Source organism: Urocitellus parryii, chromosome 6 (genome assembly GCF_045843805.1).
Source record: "Urocitellus parryii isolate mUroPar1 chromosome 6, mUroPar1.hap1, whole genome shotgun sequence".
Lineage (NCBI taxonomy): Eukaryota > Metazoa > Chordata > Mammalia > Rodentia > Sciuridae > Urocitellus > Urocitellus parryii.
Genome location: NC_135536.1, coordinates 37639026 through 37663105, shown reverse-complemented (window position 1 = coordinate 37663105; position 24080 = coordinate 37639026). Strand labels below are relative to the sequence as shown.

Sequence of the window (24080 nt, the reverse complement as noted above, 5' to 3'; positions counted from 1 at the left end):
AAAAGCAAACAAAAAATAGTATTTAGAAAAGCGACTTGGTCATATGCCTACATATCCAATTTAGGAGTTATATCTACATTGAGGAAATGGTTCTGTGGTTTCAATAACTTAGAAAACCATTGTTGTAAGCCTTCATCCTCCTCAGGAAGAGGAAGAAGAAAGCAATGTCCAAGGGTAATGACTGACCAAAGTTATCACAAAAGGTGGGATAGACCTGGACCAAGCCCAGGTGCCCTCATCACCATGGCAGAAAGGGACCTTAAGTGTCTCTAACACTCAGCCTGGGGTGGCTTCCCAGCATCTCCAGGCATGAGATGAGCTGCTTTCTGCTCAGAAACCTACCTAGAGAGAAAGTCTCTGCGCCCTCCTGCAGCTGCTCAGTAACAGGATTTCACACACCTTCCTCTAGTAGTAGGAACCACCCAGTGGCATAAGTGAGTGGAATCCAAGGCAGATGAGAACCTTAATCTGGCTTATTCCTTTCCCTCTCCTTAGTCTGAGAAAGAATCCCAATCCTCTCCATTTGAGGAGAACACCTTCAATTGTCTCACCCATTATGTCCAAAATATGGAACAGCTATTAAAAACAATTGAGCAACAAATGTAGCAATTATGGTAACTTTGAAATGGATTTTATGTTTTTACAAGTCTATTCTTTCATGAAAAGTCACAAGTAAATGCTTAGGGCATTCTAATACACACATATAAATGCACATGCACACATAGAGAGCATATATAAGCTCTAGATTATTATTTACAACCTATTTTAATATACCCATGATGCATTCATTGAAATAGTCACAGAACTGAAAACTTGGGACTCAATGGGTTAAACTCTCTAAGATAGGAAACGCTTCCCCACTTCCCCATTCCTCCTTTCCTCCAGGCTCACTGGAAGTCAAATCCCAGCACAGCCAAGGAAAGATCTGCAACTTGGTCCCAGTAGGACACAGAACCAATGGAATGCAAGGTCTGCTCGTGTGTTTGGGGATTGTGTGTTGGTATAATTCTGTTTCCCAGCCCGACACCATACTGCTGCCAGCACCAGTCTTGACTCAGCTACAGAACTTACAAGACTTCTTTGGTGTACTGTCTTTCACCCAACACTACTTTTTACCAACAAACATATTTCACCATAAGAGAAGTACAGAAGTAGATTCAGGTGCCATATCACCCAGAAGCAGCTAAACTGATAAAATTGTGAAAGAGTCCATGGAAGATAACAAGGACAGATGACAGACCACCACCTGTGAGATTGGGATGCTGTACTCTGGGAGGTAGTATGTGCTTTAAGCCAGCAGTAAAGATATACCTGTGTTTCCCCACAGCTAGAATACATGGTTACAAAAACAAAGAGGTGCTGGTAAGAGTTGCCCCTTTGACTCTCACATGTAATGGCTCACACTCAAGCAATTTTGCATTTATCTCCACAATCTTGGTCTTTGTGGACCTAGAGGTCTTAATCTCTGAGAAATAAGTGGATTCCTATGGTACGTGGGTGATTGGGACTTACTTCCAAGAGAAAGGGATTCAAAATAAGTGAGGTCAGAAAAGACGAATAAAGCACAAGGATGGAAAACCACTGAGACTCTTCAGCAATTAGGGTCAAAAATCACTGCATCAGGTGAAGAATCCTACCAGGGAGGATATCTGAGGTAAGAGTCTTCTGAACACCATCTCAGAAATCACATAAGACCCCTTCTCATAATGGCTTTCCAGCCTTCATGGCCATGGACCCTAAAACTTCTTCTTAGAGAACTCCCAAGAGAGGAAAAATTCTTAAAATTACCAGGCTCCCTGCTGACACAATCCAGCTGAGACCAACCTATTGCTGGCTTTCCCTCTGTCATTGTGGTTTTGAACCACTGAGCTCTTGGGCAACTGAGGCACACCATCTTCAGCATTGCTCCCACCCCACTCTGCCCATCCCTCTAACCACAGCCCCTCCATCTTCTCTATTTACTAACGTTTTTGTATCCTCTATGATAGCAAAAGAATCTCATCTCCATATATCCAACTTTTACACAGGAAAAGGTTTCAACAAATGATCATCCTGAAGGTCAATGAAAGCCCAAGAAATAAATACTTTCCTGGATCTATCACAATGATATGCAGATTACTGAGTCCCAAGACCCACTACTGGCCAATGTAACACTTCCAGCAACCCTAACTTCTGACCACAGGTTCCAGTTTTCTGTTTCTGTGGTCAGCACTGAATCAAGAGTGATGGGTGCTTAGGCTTGGCCAAATTATTACTCAACCATCAGATTTTGATCAGGCAGTGATGGAAGGCTGAGATCATCTCAGAGGAAAAAGCCCCCACACACCAGAAGAGAACACTGGGAGTTTAAAGACCAGGAGGACGCACCAACTCTTTGACCAGAGATGTCTTTCTGGAAAGATGAAGCCACTCCTGCTCCTGTTGGTCTTTCTTCTGTGTCCAAGGGCAGAGGCAGGTGAGTGACTATCCCTAAGAACTGAGGCCCAATCCGAAGCTCAGCCCTGCTCAGACGCTGCACCCCACCATCCCGGCTCAGGTGCACCTCCAGCAAATTTCTGCATAGCAAGGTGAACCTCACCCAAAGACAGGCGGGCCTCATAGGGATGGAAGCACAGGGGAGGAGCAGGGCAGAAGGCTGGTCTCACTGGGAACCTTCCCCTTCCCCAGCCCTACCTTCACCATCTGGAAAGCAGGTCCGTTCATGAACACATGAAAGTACAATTACCAACAGGAAAGAATAAATAATTAATTCCCCAAGAAAGGGAAATTTATAGAAAGGGGCTGGCTTCTGTAATCAAGGTAAAGCCCACTGATTTTTTAACCAAATATTTTAATATCTACCCTCAATGTCCACCTGCTTATCCAAACTTTATCATTCTCACACTGCACAGGAATGCAGCCAGGGACCCATTTGATCTCAGAGTCATGGGCATTCTGGTCCCCTTAACAGTTACATGTGCCTTGGTTCAGCGCCATGTTCTCTCAGGTCATTTTCAGTTACAGATGGGTGCAATGGCTTTGTCAGACCCCATCTTCCCTGGTGCTCACAATCTCACCAGCACTACCCCTCCAACCCTCAGCCACAGGCTAATCAGGAGCCATTCCCTCACACAGCCAAGACCTTTACTGGGCACCTACTTGGTGTCTGGTTCCAGCAGACAAACATCAAACACAACTCAACATCCTGACTTTATGAGCAGAACCCAGTAGGAGCTCAGTGGGAACTAAGGGGGAAACAAGAGGGGAAAGAAGATTCTGGGACACTTCAGAGAAAGGACTGACCAGGATCTGTGGGGACATTGCTACTTGTTCCAAACTCAAATCCTGTCAGTCAACATTGACATCTGAAGCGGGAATTACAGAGCAAGGACTGCCCTGCTCTTGGTCAGAGGGAGTATCTGAGTCTTGTGGGTCACTCTTCGAGCCAGGAATGCTGCCAGGAGCACACTCAGGGCCCCATGTTTGTTGCTGCTGTCTACTTAGACCCTGCCTCTAGGGCTTCAGAGCCAGGCAAGCAAGGAGATCAGGGGCAGGGCCAGAACAACGGAGCATGGAGAGGGTCTTTGGTGAGGTCAACTTTCTGCTTGATGAAAGTGGTTGAGGACACAAGGCAGTACCCAATCAGACACTTTATATTCATGTTCCTAAAGGAGGATCCAGTTGAAAAACTAAAACAGAAGCAAGGACAGAGAAGACACAATCAATAATAGTGAGCAGAGGGTGAACAGTGGACATGATAAAGACAGGAGGAAATTCCAGAGACCATAAAAAAAACAAACCAAAACTCCCACACCAGATACCAGCACTGGGGCATTTCTCTTCAGAGCCATCTCTCTGTCCCTTTGTCAATAAACCTGCTGCTTGCTTCATATATCTGTGTCCTTTTCTTCAATTCTTTGCTGAACAAGGACAATGAACCCCACACCCCTAGATGGTAACACCACCACACTCAATCCTTCCCTCCCTGGAGTTGATCCCAGTGTCCTCTCTTCAGCCTTTGGCTCCATGAGCACCAAGGGCAGGACAGAACCTTTCTTTCAGGGAAAATCATCGGGGGCCGGGAAGCTGTGCCTCATTCCCATCCCTACATGGCACTTCTTCGGATCAAGACTCTAACTAAAACAAAACGATGTGGGGGTTTCCTTGTACGTGAGGACTTTGTCCTGACAGCAGCCCACTGCTGGAAAAGGTGAGTTCACACATCTAAAGAAAGCCCCACAGGGAATCCTCTCCTTTGGGCCTGAAGACAAGACTCTGTGGAGGGCAGGTAAGCTATGGGAAGAGAGGAGCAGGTCACTGCAGGTGGCTTGCTATACAAAAGGAGAACATGGATCAAGGCTGGATGGGAAGGAGGTGGGTTTTTCCCAAGAGCCCAGAGTGTACATGTGAGAATTTCAGTCTCACCTGGAGACACTTAAGCTCTGTGTATGACTGAGCACACTCCATCTGCTCCAGGAACTGCATCAGCCCTGGCTGCCAGGTTAGCAAAGGGCAGAGATGCCCAGCCCAGAGTTCTGTTCCCCTACACGTCCTCCCAACTCCACCCTGCCCGGCCCTGAGTAAACATTTTCCTTCAGGGATCCTGAGCTGTATCCCCTGTGACTCTACCTCCCTGTCTTCTCTAGGAGCAAATCCATCACTGTCATCCTGGGGGCCCACAACATCAAAGACAATGAGAAGACCCAGCAGATCATCCCTGTAAAAAAAGCCTTCCCCCACCCAGATTACAAATGCAGCTATTCCAATGACATCATGTTACTGCAGGTGAGGAATGCCATTCCAATGGGTCTCGCACATTTTAATTCTGGAGGATTAAATCTGCTGTCCTTCTGTCCAACCATGCTTCCTAAAATGAAGCCTTCACTTGTCCCAATGCCATGAAGAAGGCAACCCCATTACTGTCTGGAGTTTTATGGACTATATGTTGAAAAAATTGCCTTTATCTCCCTTTAGTTGGAAAAGAAGGCCAAGCTGACTACTGAGGTGAGCCTCCTCAAATTACCCTCAAGAAAATCCCAGGTTACACCAGGGATGGTGTGCACTGTGGCTGGATGGGGACTCATTGGCCAAAATACATCCACAACAAAACTGCATGAGGTACAGCTTGAAATCCAAAAGGACAAGGAATGTCTCTCTCGTTTCAAATTATTATACAACTCCACCATCCAGATGTGTGTGGGGAATCCAAAGGAGAACAAGACTTCTTTTAAGGTGAGTCACCGGCTTTAACCATTCCCTGCCTTGGGCACAGCAGAGTTTGAGGAGAACCAGGGCAAAGGGAACTACTCATGCCCCTATGTACTCAGCCTTTCACCAATTCAGTCTCTGGTCCTGGGGTCAGTGGAAACTGAATGTCATTGGTCACTTCATGGAAAAAGACTTACTGGGGAAGAAGAGGCCTTAGTCAACTGGAAGGAGTAGTCAGGATCAGTCTGAGGACCCCCTCCCCCGGACTGAATGAGGACTGCCCTATTTCTGAATTCACAAACAAAGTGTCCACCCCCAGTGGAGAGGCCAGGTGTGAGAATTGGAGGAGGCCAGCTAATGGTGTTTTTTTCTGCCCACAGGGAGACTCTGGGGGGCCCCTTGTGTGTCAAAATGTGGCCCAGGGCATTGTGTCCTTTGGGAAAAAGAAGGGGATACCTCCACGTGTCTACACCAGAATCTCAAGCTTTAGGCTCTGGATTGAAAAAACAATGAAATCCTTCAAACTCCAGGGACCAGACTGAGAGGCCTCCAGAACTGATCTTCATCTTCTCTTGTACAAAGGCCCAAAGTGCACTGGATGGAGGAGGCGAGGGGAGACTGCCAGGTGCTTAATAAACTTTCATCTCTAGAACAGAAGTGCTAGATTCCTCCTTTCTTCACCAGCATAACATTCTGTAAGGTTCTGACTGTATATCCAGCAGGATCTGTTTACATTTATGATTCCTTACAAGCTTCCCCTCAGGCACACTCCACCTTCCACCTCTAGAATACAAAACCACACTGTGTTGATACTGGCTCCAAATGACCTGTCCCAATGCCAGCTCCCTGCAGCAGGTTGAGTTTAAGCTACCCAGGAAAAAAAAGGACCTTCTCTAGACAAAACTCATTCCTACAATGCCATCTTACAGCATTCTGTCCCTACACCCTAACCCTACCTTGCTTGTGAGCCGCTATTAAAACACAAAAGACCCCAGATTTATAAAGGGAATTGTATTTCCCACCTGGTGGAAAAGGGTAGGAGCCTTTTGGAAAGGTGTGATTCATGCAGGGCTCCCTCTCCAAATCAGCACCAACTGGCAGCTTGGAAGCATGAAGACTTTCAAGAAAAATATTCAGTGTCCCCAGATGCTCCTTAAGTGTCTGTCATGGCCCTGTCATGGGGCCAGAGCCCAGTACAGTCTCTGGTCTCCTGTCAGCCCATCCTCCCACAATCCCAAATGATCTTCCGTCTTAGTCTGAGCCAGCTTCTCTCCACCTCCCATGTCCAGGTTCCATGGAACCCTTTCTATCTGTGTTCACCAAGATTCTCATCCTTAATGGATCTTGAGCACTAGCTCACCTTCTGCCCTATTCATGAAGGACCAGGAAGCTGGGAATGTCCTCAGAACTCTAGTCCAGAGCTTTCACCTGGTCAAGGCCATGTCAGTCCTCCCATGCAGAGGATTCTTGCTCCTGAGCTCAGAGCCAAAGACAAGTCACACTCGGCAGCCTGATCCCTTCCAAGTTCTTCCTTTGGGTACCACTGAAAGCCTGGCCTCTGGACCGAACTCACTGATTGGTACCCTGGACTATAATGTCCATCAATGTGAGAAAGTCTGCCTCTGTAGCAGGACAGAAGCAGCATTCTGCCATCAACCAATACACCAATACTCATTGGGCAAATACTTCGTGCCAGGCAACAGGATCCCTGCAAATCAGCAGTCATCATGGAATCCATGTGGTTTATCTGATTTGCATGTCACTTCCTTCTGTGGCTTTCCAGGCCTGGATCTAAGTTTAATTTACAAAAATCAAAGGCATGTGCTTGTCAAGATAATAAAACTCATTTGAATTGTCCTGATGTTACATGGTACAGTTTTTGAGCACATTATCACAGCAGACCTAAGAACTGCTGTTTATGAGGTTTAGAGGAAGTAGAGATTTTCTGGTTTGTCAGTCCTTAAGAATACTCCCTTGGGGTTGGGGTTGTGGCTCAGTGGTAGAGTACTCACCTAGCATGCATGAGGCACTAGGTTTGATCCTCAGCACCACATAAAAATAAAATAAAGATATTGTGTCCACTAAAACAAAAAAATAAATATTAAAAGAAAGAGCATCCCTCCCAGGAGGCAGGAGGAAGTTAGGGATGAGTAGTGGAGTGGAACACGCCTATCTTGTTTTAACTATGGCATGGGAAAGGAGCTTGTACAGAAACTCAAACATGGAACATATTCTATCTTTTTCTAAAGTCTGGGGTCTAACTTTAAGCCTGGGCCAGTATGAAAAGTTACCCTAGTTATTACTAAGACCTGGCCACACCCCAAATTGAACCAAGATAGGCTGGCTTAGGTATGCTTAAAAAAATGTAAGCTTCCTTTAATCTTTTTTTAATATATTTTATTGCAGCTTTATATATAGTATGTGGGTTCATCTGACAAATTCACACATACCTGAAAATCAATTTTGGTTCATAATGCCAACCCTGTCACTCCCATATTTTTCTTCCCATTCTCTCCTCCCCCATTTGCCTTCTTCTATTCTATTTGATTTCCTTTTGTTCATCTATTAATTAATTAAATTTAATTAGTAATGGTTATATTGATTAATTAGTATAATTAACCAAATTATTAATTGGTATAAATATGTGCTTATTATATTTGATTGGTTCTTTATGATAGCTATTCCTCCCTCTGCTTTCCTTAATTTTACTCTAGTTTCAGCACAAGAGAGAAAGCATTCAACATTTGGATTCAAAATTTGGCTTATTTCCACTTAGAATGATATTCTCCATTTCCATCCATTACTGGCTATAATTTAATTCTTTTTTATGGCTGAGTCAAACTATACTGAATATATATACCACAATTTCACAATCCATTCATCTACTGGCAGGTATTTGTGTTGATCCCAATATTTGGCTATTTTGCATTGTGCTGCTATAACCTTTGAGGTGATTGTATCGCTATAGTGTATCCATTTTTTTCCTTTTTCTTTTTTTAGTTGTAGTTGAACACAATACCTTTGCTTTATTTATTTACCTTTTTATATGGTGCTGAAGATCAAACCCAGCGCCTCATACATACTAGGTGAGTGCTCGATCACTAGTCACAATCCCAGGCCCAGTATATCTATTCTGTCCTTTGGGAAAATAGCAAGAAGCAGGATAGCTGGATCTATCCCTGGGATAGGGTTCTATCCCTAGTTTCTTGAGGAGTCACCATCCTTCTTTCCAGAGTGGTTGTACTGGTCTGCCATGCCACCAACAACATACAAGTGTTCCTTTCTGCCCATAACCTTGCCAACATTTATTGTTGTTCATATTCTTGATCATTGCCAACCTCACTAGAGTCAGATGAAATCATAGAATAGTTTGGATTTGATTTCCCTGAGTCTAAAAATGGTGAACATTTTTTCATATATTTGTTGTCCATTTGTTTTTCTTTTTTTGAGAAACTTCCATTTTGTTCTTTTGCCCATTTATTGATTAGATATGTTGTGGGGTTGGGGGTGGAGGCATTGTGTGTTAAGGCAAAGTTCTTTTTATATTCTGGATATTAATCCCCTATTGGAGGATTAGTGGGCCAGGATTTTCTCCTATTCTGTCAGCTCACTCTTCACACTCTTAATCATTTCCTATTCTGTGCAGAAGCTTTTCAGTTTGATGGCATCCCACTTTTGAAACTTGATTTTTTTCTTATTCACTGGGGGTCTTATTAAGGAAGTTGGTGCCAGCAACTGCATGATGAAGTATTGACCCTATGTTTTTTTCCAGCAGTTGTACAGTTTCTGGTCTAATTCCTAGTCTTTTATCAATTTCAATGTGAGCTTTGTGCATGGTGTGAGAGAAAATCTAATCTCATTTTTCTTCAGATAGTTATGGCTGAGTCAAACTCCACTGAATATATATATATCAGAATTTCTGAATCCATTTATCTACTGACAGGTTTTGTGTTGATCCCAATATTTGGCTATTTTTCATTGTGCTGCTATAACCTTTGAGGTGATTGTATCACTATAGTGGATCCATTTTTTTTCTTTTTAGCTGTAGTTGAACACAATATCTGATGGGATGCCAGCAAACTGAAAAGTTTCTGCACAACATAGGGTTTCCATTTTTAACAGGCTGTCTTTTCTCCAAGAGGCATTTTAGGTGCCTTTGTAAAATATCAGACAGCTATGGGTATGTGAATATCTCTCTGGGTCTTCTATTCTGCTCCATTGGTCTTCATGTCTATTTTATGCCAATACTATGCTGTTTTTCTTACTACAGTTTTGGATTTAATTACAGATCAGGTATTGTGATACCTCATGCTTTATTTTTCTTGAGTACTATTGCTTTGGCTATTCTGGGTCTCTGATTGTTCCAACTGAATTTAAGAATTGTTTTTCTAATACTGTGAAGAATTATTCACTGGGGGTCTTATTAAGGAAGTTGGTGCCAGCAACTACATGCTGAAGTATTAATATTTTGATGATGATTGAAATGAAACTGTATATTGCTCTTGGTATTTTGGCCATTTTGATAATATTGATTCTGCATATTCAAGATGGCATGTTTTTTCATCTTTTAAGGTCATCTTCAATTCCTTGCTTTGGTGTTCTATAATTTTTATTGCCAGGCTCTTTTCCCTCCTTATATGTGCTTTTAGTTAGATTAATTTTTTGAAGTTACTATGAATGGGATTACTTTCATGATTTCTTCCTCAACTGAATCACTGTTGGAGTAATGTTGGAGTGATGGGGGGTTCAGCAGTTGTCAACTGTTAAAATAATCATAAACTTTATTTTGTTTTAAAGAAAACAGCAGGTGTCAACTATATCATCCACAGCAGTAATGATTATATCAGCACTAATGGAGGTGGCCAGAGTTAATATAAGACAATTAGTTCTGAAAGATGGTAAAAATACACTTTGAGGGAAAGAAAATACATTGGGAAATTAGAATGAGTGCCCAGTTTCAAAAAGTGAACAGAGAGAATGCAGAAGAGATGTAGCATGTGATGTTTATGTAAGACAAAGAGGAAAAATTGAAGCAGCAAAGTATTGGGAGAGAGGGAGAGAGAAAAATAGAATTTAGCCATTAGCAGGAGAAGGTAAGAGAGAAAGAGAAACAAAGATATGAAAATAATACAAACCAAACCAAAATATATAATAAAAATCCTAAACCCTCAAAAGATAATATTACAGAAAATTATATTTGAAAATACTCAAAATAAAGAAAAATAATAAGTTTATGTACTTATGTTCCTCACCATCAGCCAGAATTCACATGTATGCATGAAAACACATAAACACACACACACACACACACACACACACACACACATAAACACATGAGACATATTATAAATAAATAAATAATAATCCCAAAAGGAATGAAGGAAATATCTCCACTGAGATGGTCAAAATAGTTGACCATATTGGGTGGTCACTGCCCCTTTCCAACAATCTTTGTTTCTGTTTCTTTTTGAGCTATGTGCTGATATGGTAAGGGTTGGAGATTTTTGTGTTGCTCTATAGTTGCCGATTGGAGCAGATTAAGATTGAAGCTGTTTGATATAATATTCAGCTTCCCTTCTCACCAGTGTGAGTTGAGATGGGTTAGGATGTACTGTCAGTTGCCATTGTGTCCATTTGAACCAGTTCAGTCCACTCCACTAGAAACCTGTGCCTAATAGAAGAAAAAAATAGATCTAAATCTTCATTATGTTGGCCTAGGATCTGACTTCCTTAACAATACTCCTAAAGCATAAGAAGCAAAATCAATAAACAATAAATGGAATGGGTTCCAATTAAAAAGCTTCTTCTCAGCAAAGTAAACAATCAATAATGTGAAGAAAGAGCCTATGTAATGGGAGAAAACCCCTACTACATGAACCTCTGATAAAGCATTAATCTCTAGAATATATAAAGAACTCACAAAATAAAACACCAAAAAAAAACACAAATAACCCAATTAATGGGCTAAGAAAAAGAACAGACACTTCACAAAAGAAGTAAAATTGATCAAGAAATATAGGAAAAAGTGTTCAACACATCTAGAAATTAGAGAAATATAACTCAAAACTACTCTAAGATTTCATCTCACACCAATCAGAATGGTATTCATCAAGAATTCAGGAGGATGTGGGAGAAAAGGTACACTTATACATTGCTGGTGGGACTGCAAATTGGTGCAATCATAATGGAAAGCACTATGGAGATTCCTCAGAAAACTTAGAATGGAACCATCATTTGATCAGTTATTCTACTCCTCGGTTTATACACAAAGGACTTAAAATCAGCTGTAGTAACAGTGATACAGCCACATCAATGTTTATAGCAGCTCAACTCACAATAGTTAAACTATGGAACCAACCTAGGTATCCCTCAATAGATGAATGGATAAAGAAAATGTGCTCTATATACTCAATAGAATATTACTCAGCTTTAAAGAAGAGTGAAATTATGGCATTTGTCAGTAAATTAATGGAGTTGGAGAATATCATGCTAAGTGAAAGAAGCCAATCCCCCCCCCAAAAAAAGGCCAAATGTTATCTCTAATATGCAGATACTAATACACAATAAGGTGGGGGGCCACTAGAGAAGACTAGTGTTACCTTAGAGTAGGTAGAGGGAAGTGAAGGGAGGAAAAGGGAGGATATGTGGAAATAGGAAAGATAGTAGAATTAAATTATATATATATATATATATATATATATATATATATATATATATATAAATACATACACACACACACACACACACACACACATACTTTTTGAGAGAACTGAGATCAAGATGTTCCAAACTGGGAGTTTTTCACAATGGCAGAATAGAGGCCAGCACATTCCTGGCTGCTTCATGGCACGAAATCAAGAAAGCAGATAGGCATCTAGCTTCTCAGCAAGTAAGGAAATGGTAAGTATTAGGGACATTGTAAGTCCACAGGGTAGAAACTCTAGCCTAAGATCCATACTACTAGAAAGATAGACACATAAAAACATGAAAACCCAATGGAAAATTGTTCCAAACATATCAAAATACTCCCATAACAGAATCCAGCAACACCACAGTGGAAGGAATGTTAGAGAAGGAGTTTAGAATGTGAAGTAAATGACAGTATAAGGAATGAAAGCAGGAAAATACAGGAAGTGAAAGATAACTTGAATAAAGAGATGAACATTCTGAAAAACAACAAAGCAGTAATTCTAAAAATAAATAAATCAAATAAAAAAATTAAAAATTTTAACTGAAAAAATCACTAATTTAAAGAGAATTTAATTGAAGAAATCTCTAATTGAAAAAGACTAGATCACTTGGAAGACAGAGTTTCAGGCAAAGACAAAATATATACTCTGAAAAACAAAGTAAACTGTGGAGAAAAGATGTTAAGAGGCCATGAATAGAACATTCAAAAATATGGGATAACCTGAAAAGACCAAATTTAAGATTTATAGGGAAAGATGAACACACAGAGCCTCGAATGAAAGACACAAACACAATTTTTTCAATGGAATAATATCAGAAAATTTTCCAAACCTAAAAAGTGAAATGGAAAATCAAGTACAGAAGGCAAATAGGACTCCAAATATACAAAATTCCAACATACCAATAATGTTGCCATTACTATGAAAACACTAACATACAGATTAAAGATAGAATCTAAAGGCTGCAAGAGAAATATTATAGGTAATATTTAGAGGAAAACCAACATGGATCCCAGATGATCTCTCAACCCAGCACCTCAAAGCCAGGTCTTAGAATAATGCATACAAAAATCTGAAAGAACATGTATGCCAACAAAGAACTCCATATGCAACAAAATTAAGCTTCAGATTTGAAGACAAAAAAACTTTCCATGAAAAACCAAAGTTAAAGGAACTCACAACTAGAAAGCCTACACAATAAAACACTCTCAACAAAATACTCCATGAAAGAGAAATGAAAAAAACCTGTGGGGGGAGACTAGCAAACAGAGGAATTACATTACAGGAATAGTCAATCAAAGGAGAAACTAATTCAGATTAAAAACAAGAAATGAATGGGAATATAAATCACATCTTAAAGATAACCTTGAATGCAAATGGCCTAAGCTCATCAATCAAAAGACATAGACAGATTGGATTGAAAAAAAAAAGACCCAACAGTATTCTGTCTCCAAGAGATTCACCTCATAAGCAAAAAAAAAAAAAAAATCCATACACTGAAGGTGAAAGTATGGGAATAAAACATATCACTCACATGGATCACCTACACAAGCAGGGGTTTCTATCCTCATATCAGGTAAATTGGACTTCAAGCCAAACTTAATCAAAAGCATAAAGAAGCACTTTTTATACTGCTTAAGGGATAATACAGCAACAAGACATAACATTTGTAAATATCTATACCCCAAACAATGAAACATTTATGTACATCCAACAAATCCTTCTCAATCTCAAGAAGCAAAGAGACCACACATTATAATGCTGGGTGACTTTAATTCATCTCTCTCACCACAGGATAGATCCTCCAAACAAATACTAAAAACAAGAAAACAGAGAACTAAAAAATAAATTAATATTTAGACTTAACAGACATATAGAGAATATTTTGTCCATCAAAGACTAAATACACTTTATTTTCAGCAATAGACGGATCCTTCTCTAAAATAGAAGGTACCTTATACCAGAAAGCAACTCTTAACAAATACAAAAAAAATACAGATAATAACTTGCATCCTATCAGATCATAATGAAATGAAATTAGAAATCAAATCAAATATATAACAGCCACTCTAACACTTGTAGACTAAAAAGTATGCTACTGAATGATAGCAATTACAGAAATGCAAATAGATAGCTTTTGTAATCAAGGTAAAGTTCACTAAGTTTCTAAATTAATGTCTTAAAATCTACCCTCAATCTCCACTTTCTCTTCCAAACTCTGTCATTCTCACACTGCACAGGAATGCAGCCAAGGACCCATTTGATCTCAGAATTGTGGGCATTCTCATCCCTTAACAGATATGCGTGCCTTGGTTTAGCCTCAGTTTCTCTCAGGTCATTTTCAGTTACAGATGGATGCAATGGCTTTGTCAGACCCCATCATCCCTGGTGCTCACAATCTCACCAGCACTGCCCTCCAAACCTAAGCCACGGGATTCTCAGGAGCTATTCCCTTACACAGCCAAGACCTTTACTGGGCACCTACTTGGTGTCTGCCTCCAGCAGACAAACATCAAACACGACTCAGCATCCTGACTTTATGTGCAGAACCCAGTAGGAGCTCAGTGGGAACTAAGGAGGAAACAAGAGGGGAAAGAAGATTCTGGGACACTTCAGAGAAAGGACTGACCAGGATCAGTAGGGACTTTGCTACTTGTTCCAAACTCAAATCCTGTCAGTCAACATTGACATCTGAAGCGGGAATTACAGAGCAAGGACTGCCCTGCTCTTGGTCAGAGGGAGTATCTGAGTCTTGTGGGTCACTCTTCAAGCCAGGAATGCTGCCAGGTGCACACTCAGGGCCCCATGTTTGCCTCACCTCTGTTGGCCCCCAAATTTGGCCTTGGTGCCAGTGGGGGGTGAGGTTCTTTGCCTCACCTCTGTTGGCCCCCAAATTTTAGACCATCACTAGCAGAAGTGAGGAGGATACAGAATGCCACAACACCAAGCCAATTGACGGCTCCTTTGGAAAAATTGCATCACTGGTGACACCATCAGCAAAGATATGGCAGCACTACCACAATTCGCTGCACCAAACGATAGTTCACAATGTACACAAGTGATACATAGTCTAGGAAAGTTCTGCAAGCAGTTCAAAGTGGAGGAGTCTATCAATATGTCCATTTCCTCCCAAAGTAAATCGAGTCCTTGATTGAGCATTACTTGTTGAGTTATATTCATTGATGCATCAGTTTATACGGTTTACTGTGATAGCTATCATAGAAGCTGTAGATTGGTTTTATCTTAGTCTTTACCAGCACTGGGATGGAGATGGGAATTCTGGCAATGATGCTAAAGAGACATTATCCTGAACAGAATTATTAAATATAATGAAAAGGAAAGGTGAAAGTAAACAAACAGATATGTTAACCACCTTTAAAAACAATCCTTAACAGCTGTTTACCTAATTTAAATTGAACCATTTAAATCACGTGAATAAAAAAAAATAATTCGGATCCATTTTCTCATGAGCGCTCTTCATATATGATCTATGGACATACGCACATACAGACATACAACACAAAACACAAATGTGCACACAAACGTACAACACATAAGACAATAATAAAGGCCTTGTACCTTTACCTAGGTGAAATCTCCATCGCAATGTTTAAAAACTCCACAGTCAAAAAATAAAACTGGTCAGAAAAACATTAACCTAGGTCTGTATGAGCTCAAAAAATAAAATAGAACTTTATGATGTGGGAAAAGGCAATAATAAAATAGATATTGAAAAAAGCACCCTGGTTAATCACTGTCGAAGATGTAAGAATAGCCAAGCTGGAGCTCTGGATATCAGCTGTTATGGATTTGAGTCAAATCATCTTCTTTTTGTTCTGTAGAAATTGCTTTGGTTAATCTCTCTGGAATCCAAATCGGCTGCTGTTCTCCCTGTGGAAACACACAAACAGAACCCCGACTCCAGACAATCACTGGGTCAGAACCTTTCCATTGTCCTGTTAGAATATCCTTCCAAAGTACCTTAGGCTTATATACATTTTTTGGATACATATGTCTTTCCGCAGCACTAAGTGTGGATGAATCCAAATTTAAAAAGTTTAGAGTAAAAAGGGTTATTTTAAGTTTATCTTTGGGGGATATATACCCCTTTCCAATTCCCTCTTCTTGCTTTAATGAGTACATTTTAATAGTTTGATGAACTCTTTCAACTATGCTTTGTCCCTGTGGATTGTATGGGATTCCTGTTAAGTAAAACATTAACTGATTTTTTTTCAGGGATGATGTTCCAAAATAGTCTATATGCAAACTTTGGAAATTTAAAGATACTTTTAAATTCAAGTCTTCCAAAAGCATTTTGCCTTAGTTTTAGAATTACTTTAGTCCTTTTAATTTTTGATGTGGTTTTAAACCAATTTCCTTCTAGTTTAATGTTTTGTAAATTGGCTCTTGTCTATAAATTTTAACACCCTCATCTGAGACTTCTAATTTCTGCACCACCAGAAATTAAAGTTGATGGGCCTTTTGAAAAAATTACTAATAATCTCCTTGTTCTTTTATCTAATATTTGACTTTAAACTTTTCTCTTTTACTTTTTTTCTAACTTGAATGTCTGTATCTAATAGTTATCTTAGCTTTTTGTATTTTTTATCTGAAATATCTTTATTTGACATTTTTAACCATTTTTTATCTTGTTTCTATCTTCTAGTTTTTTCCTAAGGTTTGTACATTTACCCTTAGTTGCTTTTTTTCCTCCTAGTTTTTTTCTTCCTATTTTGTGGGTTTAAAATTCTTGTCTTCCTATATCTTTTTTATCTTCCTACATCTTCTTTATCTTTTTTTGTTTTTAACTTTCTATACTTCTGTCGTTAAAGTTTTTCACTTCAAATTTTAAATTGTCTTTATCTAAATATCTTCTATCCTATTATCTTCCCATTTTCATGGGTTTTTTTCCTCCATCATGAAGGCATCTTAACCACCTTCAATTTAACCTTTTAAAGCTTTTTGCAACTTACTTAGACATTTTACAAATTTTTACTTTACCACACAAAGATTATCTCATCTAGAAACATTTCTTTTTATTTTAACCTTTCATATTAAAATATATTTCCACATCTTGAATCTTTTTATATCTCTTTTTTCTTTTTTCCGCCCTGAAGGTACCTCAACCACTTTCAATTTAACCTTTTAAAGCCTTCCAATTATCATCTATACTGTACTTTTAAATGTACTTTTTCACCACCTACAGCTTCACTCTTTTAAATGAGGCTTAGATTCTGTTTAAATCGCTTAATGTTAGTTTACATGGCTAACATTAAGCGATTTAAACAGAATGGAGTTAAAAAAAAAAAAAAGCCTTCAACCAAAGGCTTTTTTTTTTTTTTAACTCCATTAAGAAACTTTGCGAGAACTCAATGAGAACTCCATGGGAACTCAAGAAGCGGGTGCGCCTGAGGCAGCAGGATACGCCCTATTCCCAGCAGGGTACACCTTAAACCTGGAACCGCCCTAAACCCAAGGAGAGCCCTAAACCCGGATCCACCCTAGTCCTTGAGCAAGGTCACCTTACATGCAATGTCACTGCAAATGACCTGGGTCCAATATGGAGAGTCCTTCCTCTAAGCAACATTGGGTAGGCTGACAAAGAAATTGCCATGCGTCATTCCTACTTGGCAATGGCTCTCAGCACTCTTCAGAGAAATCTGCCTGTTGTTCTTGCAATAAACCTGCTGCTTTCTTACTCTCTCTGCATCCTGTTTGTCAATTCTTTGCTGATCAAGGCCAATGAACCCTGCACCCCTAGATGGTAACAACACCACACTCAATACTTTCCTCCCTGTAGTTGATCCCAGTCTCCTCTCTTCAGCCTTTGGCTCCATGAGCACCAAGGGCAGGACAGAACTTTTCTTTCAGGCAAAATCATCGGGGGCCGGGAAGCTGTGCCTCATTCTCATCCCTACATAGCATATCTTTGGATCAATACCACAGAGAAAACAAAAAAAATGTGGGGGTTTCCTTGTACATGAGGACTTTGTCCTGACAGCAGCCCACTGCTGGAGAAGGCAAGTTCACACATCTAGAGAAAACCCCACAGGGAATCCTCTCCTTTGGGGCTGAATACATGAAGACCATGGTGGCAGGAAAGCTCTGGGGAGAGAGGAGCAGGTCAGTGCAGGTGGCTTGTTATAAAAAAGGAGAACATAGATCAAGTCTAGATGGGAAGGAGGCAGGTTTTGCCCCAGATACCAGAGTGCAACTGTGTGAAATTCAGAGTCTCACCTGGAGAGAGTCCCTGTACTTGATTGTGCATGTTCTGTACATGACTGAGCACATTACAATGCTCCAGGACCTGCACCAACCCTGGCTGCCAGGAATCAAAATGAAGATATACTCAGCCCAGAGTCATCTTCCCATGTAGCTTCTCCCAACTCCAACCTGCCCTGTCCTGGGCAAACCATTTTCCATCAGGGATCCTGACCTGTATCCCCTATGACTCTACTTCACTGTCTGCTCTAGGAACAGATCCATCACTGTCATCCTGGGAGCCCGCGATATTGATGAGCAAGAGATGACCCAGCAGGTCATCCCTATAAGAAAAGCCATCCCCCATCCATATTTTAAAAGAAAGTCATTCAATGACATCATGTTACTTCAGGTAAGGCATGCCATTCCACTGGGTCTTATACAGGTTAATCCTAGAAGGTTAAATCCTCATGGCCTTGTTTTCATTATTCATTTCCAAATTCACCCCTTCACTTGTCCCCATGACTGTGTGGATTTTCGGAAGCTGTTGGTTGATCAGAATTCCCTTTATCTGCCTTTAGTTAGAAAAGAAGGCCAAGCTGAATGCTGAGGTGAGCCTCCTCAAGTTACCCTCAGGACATTCCCAGGTTACACCAGGGATGGTGTGCTCTTTAGCCGGCTGGGGATGTATTGACCAAAACATATCCACATCAAAACTGCATGAGGTACAGCTTGAAATCCAAAAAGACAAGGAATGTCTCTCTCATTTCAAAAGACCATATGACTCCACCACCAAGATTTGTGTGGGGAACCCAAAAGAGAAGAAGTATGGTCTTCAGGTAAGTTCACCTACATTGGCTATTCCCTGCCTTAGGCACAGCAGAGTTTGAGGAGAACCAAGGCAAAGGGAACTACTTATGCCCCTATGTACTCAGCCATTTCACCAATTCAGTCTCTGGTCCTTGGGAATCAGTGGAGCCTGACTGCCATTGGTCATTTCATGGAAAGAGACTTACTGAAGGAGGAGAAGCATCAGTAAAAGTGGAAAGAACAGTCAGGGTCAAGCTGGAGCCCCCCAAACTGAATGAGGACTGCCCTGGTCCTGATTTCACACACACAGCCCTCTAACAGTGCCCACACACACTTGGGGAGTGGGTGGTGTGGGATTTGGAGAAAACTAGCTAAGGGTGGCCTTTCTCTGTCCACAGGGATTCAGGAAGTCCTCTTGTGAGTAAAAACGTGGCGCAAGGCATTGTGTCCTATGGGAAAATGGAGGGGACACCTCCAAATATCTACACCAGGATATCAAGCTTTCTGTGCTGGATTAAAACAACAATGAAATTATTCAAACTCCAAGGACAAGACTGAGAGGCCTTCAGAATTGATATTCATTTTCTCTTGAACAAAGGCCCAAAATGCACTAGGTGGAGGAGTCGAGGGGAGACTGCCAGGTACTTAATAAACTTTCATCTCTGCAACAGAAGTGATCGATTCCTCCTTTATTCGCCAGCATAACATTCTGTAAGGTTCTCATTGCATGTCCAGCAGGATCTGTTTACATTTATGATTCCTTACACACTTCCCCTCAGACAAACTCCACCTTCCACCTCTAGAATATAAAACCATGCTGTGTTGATCCTAGCTCCAAATGACCTGTCCCAATGCCAGCTCCCTGCCACAGGTTGAGTTTAAGCTACCCAGGAATAAGGACCCTCTCTAGACAAAACTCATTCCTTCAGTGCCATCTTACCTCATTCTGTACCTACATTCCTACCCCACCCTACATCAGGGCCAGTAACACAATACAAAAGAACCCATATTTGGAAAGGAAATCACATAATTCCCACCCTAGTGGTAAAGATAGGAGCCTATTAGAAAGGTGTGGTTCAGGCAGGGCTCCCTCTTCAAGTCAGCACAACTGGCAGCTTGGAAGCATGAAGAATTTCAGGAAGAATTTTCAGTATCCCCAGATCCAACTTGAGTTACTGTCATAGCCCTGTAGTGGGTCCAGAGCCCAGTGAAGAGTCTGGTCTCCTGAGAACCCATCCTCCCATAATCCCAAAAATCTTTCATCTTAGTCTGAGCCAGTTTCTCTCCACCTCCCAGGTCCAGGTTCCCTGGAATCCTGTGAGGATCCAAGTACCCTTTCTATCTGTGTTCACCAAGATTCTTATCCTTGATGCATCTTGAGCACTAGCTCACTTCTGCCCCATTCATGAAGGACCAGGAAGCAGAGAAAGAACTCAGAGTCTCTAATCCAGAGCTTTCACCTGGGTCAAGGCCATATCAGTCCTCATGTAGAGGAGTCTTGCTCCTGAGCTCAGAGCCCAACAAAGACAGGTCACACTCAGCAGCCTGATCTTTTGCAGGCACTTCCTTTGGACCACCACTGACAGTCTGGCCTCTGGGACAGAACTCACTGATTGGGATCCTGGACTATAATGTCCATCTATGTGAGACAGCCTGCCTCTGTAACAGGACAGAAGCAACATTCTGCAAAGCAGCAGTCATCGTGGAATCCATGTGGTGTTTCTGTGGCTTTCCAGGCCTGCATCTCAGTTTAAAATTTACAAGAATCACAGGCATCTTATTTTCAAGATAATAAAACTTATTTGAATTGTCCTGATGCTACATGGTACAGTTTTTGAGCATATTATCACAGCAGATCCAAGAAGTGCTGATTATGGGGTCTAGAGGAAATAGAGACTTTATAGTCTGTCAGTGCTTAAGAGCATTCCCTCCCAGGAGGCAGGAGGAAGATGGGAAGAAGGACCACAGTGTGAGCAAGTCTGTCCTGATTTAACTTTGTGGCATGTACACAAACTCAGACACGAATCATAGTTCACATTTTTCTGAAATCTGGAGTCTGACTTGAAGCATGGGCCAATGTGAAAAGTAACCCTAGTTATTACTGAAGCCTTGCCACACCCACAATTGAACCAAGAGAGGCCTATTTAGGTATGCTTGGAAAATGGAAGTCTTCTCTAATCGTTTTTAATTTTTTTTTACTGCAGGTTTTAGAGTGAAACATTGTAACTGGGTTCATCCTGACAAACTCACACATACATGAAAATCTATTCAGTTCAATCTTTTCACTCCCCTCTTTTACCTCCCATCTTCACTCTTCTCTCCCATTCTCCTTCATCTACTCTACTTGACTTCCTTTTGCTCATCTATTAATTAATTATATTTAATTAGTAAAGTTAGCCAAATTATTAATTGGCATAACTAATTATATTTGCTTGATTCTTTGTAATATCTATTCTTCCCTCCACTTTAGTTTCAGCATAAAACAGTAAACATTCAACATTTGGATTTCAGAGTTGGCTTATTTCACTTAGAATGATAGTCCCCATTTCCATTCATTACTGGCCATAACTTTATTCTTTTGTATGACTGAATCAATCTCCACTGAATATATATACTACAGTTTCTTATTCCATTCATCTACTATCTGGATTGATCCCATAATTTGGCTCTGTGCATTGTCTTGCAATAACCATTGAGGTGGTTGTAGTATGTTGATTCTTATATTTGGGGAAATACCAACGAGTAGGATAGCTGAAAGACATGGTGTTTCTATCCCTAGTTCCTTGAGAATTCACCATACTGCTTTCCAGAGTGGTTGCACTGGTCTGCCATGCCACCAACAATGTACAACTATTCCTTTGCTGCCCACAACCTTGCCAGCATTTATTGTCTATATTCTTGATCATTGCCAATCTGACTAGAGTCAGATGAAATTATAAGACAATTTTGATTTGATTTCCCTAATTCTACAAATGGTGAACATTTTTCATATATTTGTTGCCCATTGTGTTTCTTCTTTTGAAAAACTTCTGTTTTGTTCTTTTGTCCATTTATTTACTGGATGCTTTGTGGGGGGTGGGGGTGTTTTGTGTTAAGGCTTTAAGTCCTTTGTATATTCTGGATATTAATCCCCTATTGTAAGATTAGCATTACAGGACTTTCTCCTGTTCTGCAGCCTCTCTCTTCACACTCTTAGTCATTTCCTTGGCTGTGCAGAAACTTTTCAGTTGAATGGCATCCCACTTTTTGAAACTTGTTTTTTTTCCTTATTTACTGGGGGTCTCATTAAGGAAGTTGGTGCCAGCAACTATCTGCTGGAGTATTGAACCTATGTTTTCTTCCAGCAGTTGTACAGTTTCTACTCTAATTCCTAGTCTTTGGTCCATTTCAAAGTGGGTTTTATGCATGGTGTGAGAGAAAAGTCTAATTTCATTTTCTACAGATACCTATCCAGTTGTCCCAGCACCGTTTGTTTTAACAGGCTGTCTTTTCTTCAAGAGGCATTTTTGGTGCCTTTGTCAAATATCAGACGCTATGGATATGTGAATATCTCTCCGGGTCTTCTATTCTGTTCCATTGGTCTTCATGTCTATTTTGATGCCAATACCATGCTGTTTTTATTACTACAGTTTTGGATGTAATTACAGTTCAGGTATTGTGATGTCTCATGCTTCACATTTCTTGCCTAGTATTGCTTTGGCTATTCTGGGACTCTGACTTTTCCAATTGAATTGAAGAATTATTTTTCTAATTCTGTGAAGAATGTCATTGATATTTTGAGGAGGATTGAAATGCATCTGTATATTGCTCTTGGTGTTTTGGCCATTTTGATAATATTGATTATCATATTGATTGATTCTGCTATTGAAGATGGCATGTTTTTTCATCTTTTAAGGTCATCTTCAATTCTTTGCTTTGGTGTTCTATAATTTGTATTGCTGTGCAATTTTCCCTCCTTAGTTAGATTAATTTTTGAAGTTACTATGAAGGGGATTGTTTTCATGATTTCTTCCTCAACTGAATCCCTGTTGGATTATAGGAAAGCTAATGATTTATGGGTATTGATCTTGTATCCTGCTACATTGTTAAACTGATTTCTAAGCTCTAGAAGTCTTCTTATGGTATTTTTTGAGTCTTATTGATATAGGATCATGTTGCAGGCAAACAGAGGTACTTCTACTTCTTCCTTTCCTAATTCTATTCCTTTGATTTCCTTTTCATGTCTGATCACCATGGTTAATGTTTCAAGTGTTATACTGAATAGGGGTGGTGAGAGTGGATAATTTTGCCTTGTTACTAATTTCAGAGGAAATGCTTTTAGTTTTTCACCATTGAATATCAGGATGGTGTTGGCTTTGGGCTTGTTTCCAAATCCAAAATGCAAATAAAATTTTAGCATAGTTTTCATTTGATTTCCCTGATTGTTACAGATGTTGAACAGTTTTCATATATTTTTATTTGGCCTATATGATTTTGAAGTATGTCCTTCTATTCCTAATTTGTTCATCATTTTTAACATGAATGGGTGTTGGATTTTATCAAAGGCCTTTTTGGCATCTATTCAGATGATCATGTTGCTCTTGTCTTAATTCTGATTAAGTGGTGAATTACATTTATTGATTTTCATATGTTGAACCAAACGTTCACCCTGAAAAGAAACCCATTTCAGCATGGTGTAATTTTTTATGTGTTTTTGAGTGTGGTTTGCTAATATTTCATTAGGGATTTTTGCATCTACATTCATCGGGGATATTGCTTTATAGTTTTCTTTCCTGGATGCATCTTTGTCTGGTTTTGGTATCTAGATGACACTACTTCATAAAATATATTTGGGAGTGTCCCCCTTTTACAATGTCATGGAATATTTTTTAAAAAACAAATGGTGTTAATTCTCCTGTAGATATTCGGAAAAAATCAGGTGAGAATCCATCAGGTCCTGGAATTGTCTTTTTCTTAAAGCTTTTATTTGCTGTTTTCATTGAGTCTGGGATTTTTATTTTTCAGAAAGCTTTCAATTACAAGTTCATTACTGAATATTGGTATGTTTAGGTTTTCTATACATTCTTGTTTCAATTTGGGCAGATCATAGGTGTCTAGAATTTGTCAATGTCTTCCAGATTTTCCAGGTCATTGAAGGATAAATATTCAAACTACATTTTGTTAATGCTTAGGGTTTCAGAAGGATCTAGAGTA

At 40.1% G+C, this 24080-nt stretch overlaps 1 protein-coding gene and 1 pseudogene across 1 annotated transcript; both read left to right on the top strand.

The window, feature by feature from the left end:
• Positions 1-2398: 2398 nt before the first annotated feature.
• LOC144255430 (granzyme B-like) lies at positions 2399-5729 on the top strand. The gene is made up of 5 exons (XM_077800117.1): positions 2399-2455; positions 4042-4189; positions 4626-4764; positions 4954-5211; positions 5568-5729. Exons 1-5 carry the CDS (start codon positions 2401-2403, stop codon positions 5727-5729), a joined length of 762 nt encoding a protein of 253 aa, XP_077656243.1. The 5' UTR covers positions 2399-2400.
• An 11889-nt stretch (positions 5730-17618) lies between these two features.
• LOC113200632 (mast cell protease 1A-like) lies at positions 17619-19445 on the top strand (annotated as a pseudogene).
• The last annotated feature ends 4635 nt before the right edge of the window (positions 19446-24080 follow it).

Coding starts and splice junctions, on each gene's coding strand:
- LOC144255430 (XM_077800117.1), top strand. CDS start 2,401: ATGAAGCCACTCCTGCTCCTGTTGGTCTTTCTTCTGTGTCCAAGGGCA. Junction 4,765..4,953: donor ATGACATCATGTTACTGCAG/GTGAGGAATGCC, acceptor ATCTCCCTTTAG/TTGGAAAAGAAGGCCAAGCT. Junction 5,212..5,567: donor AGAACAAGACTTCTTTTAAG/GTGAGTCACCGG, acceptor TTCTGCCCACAG/GGAGACTCTGGGGGGCCCCT.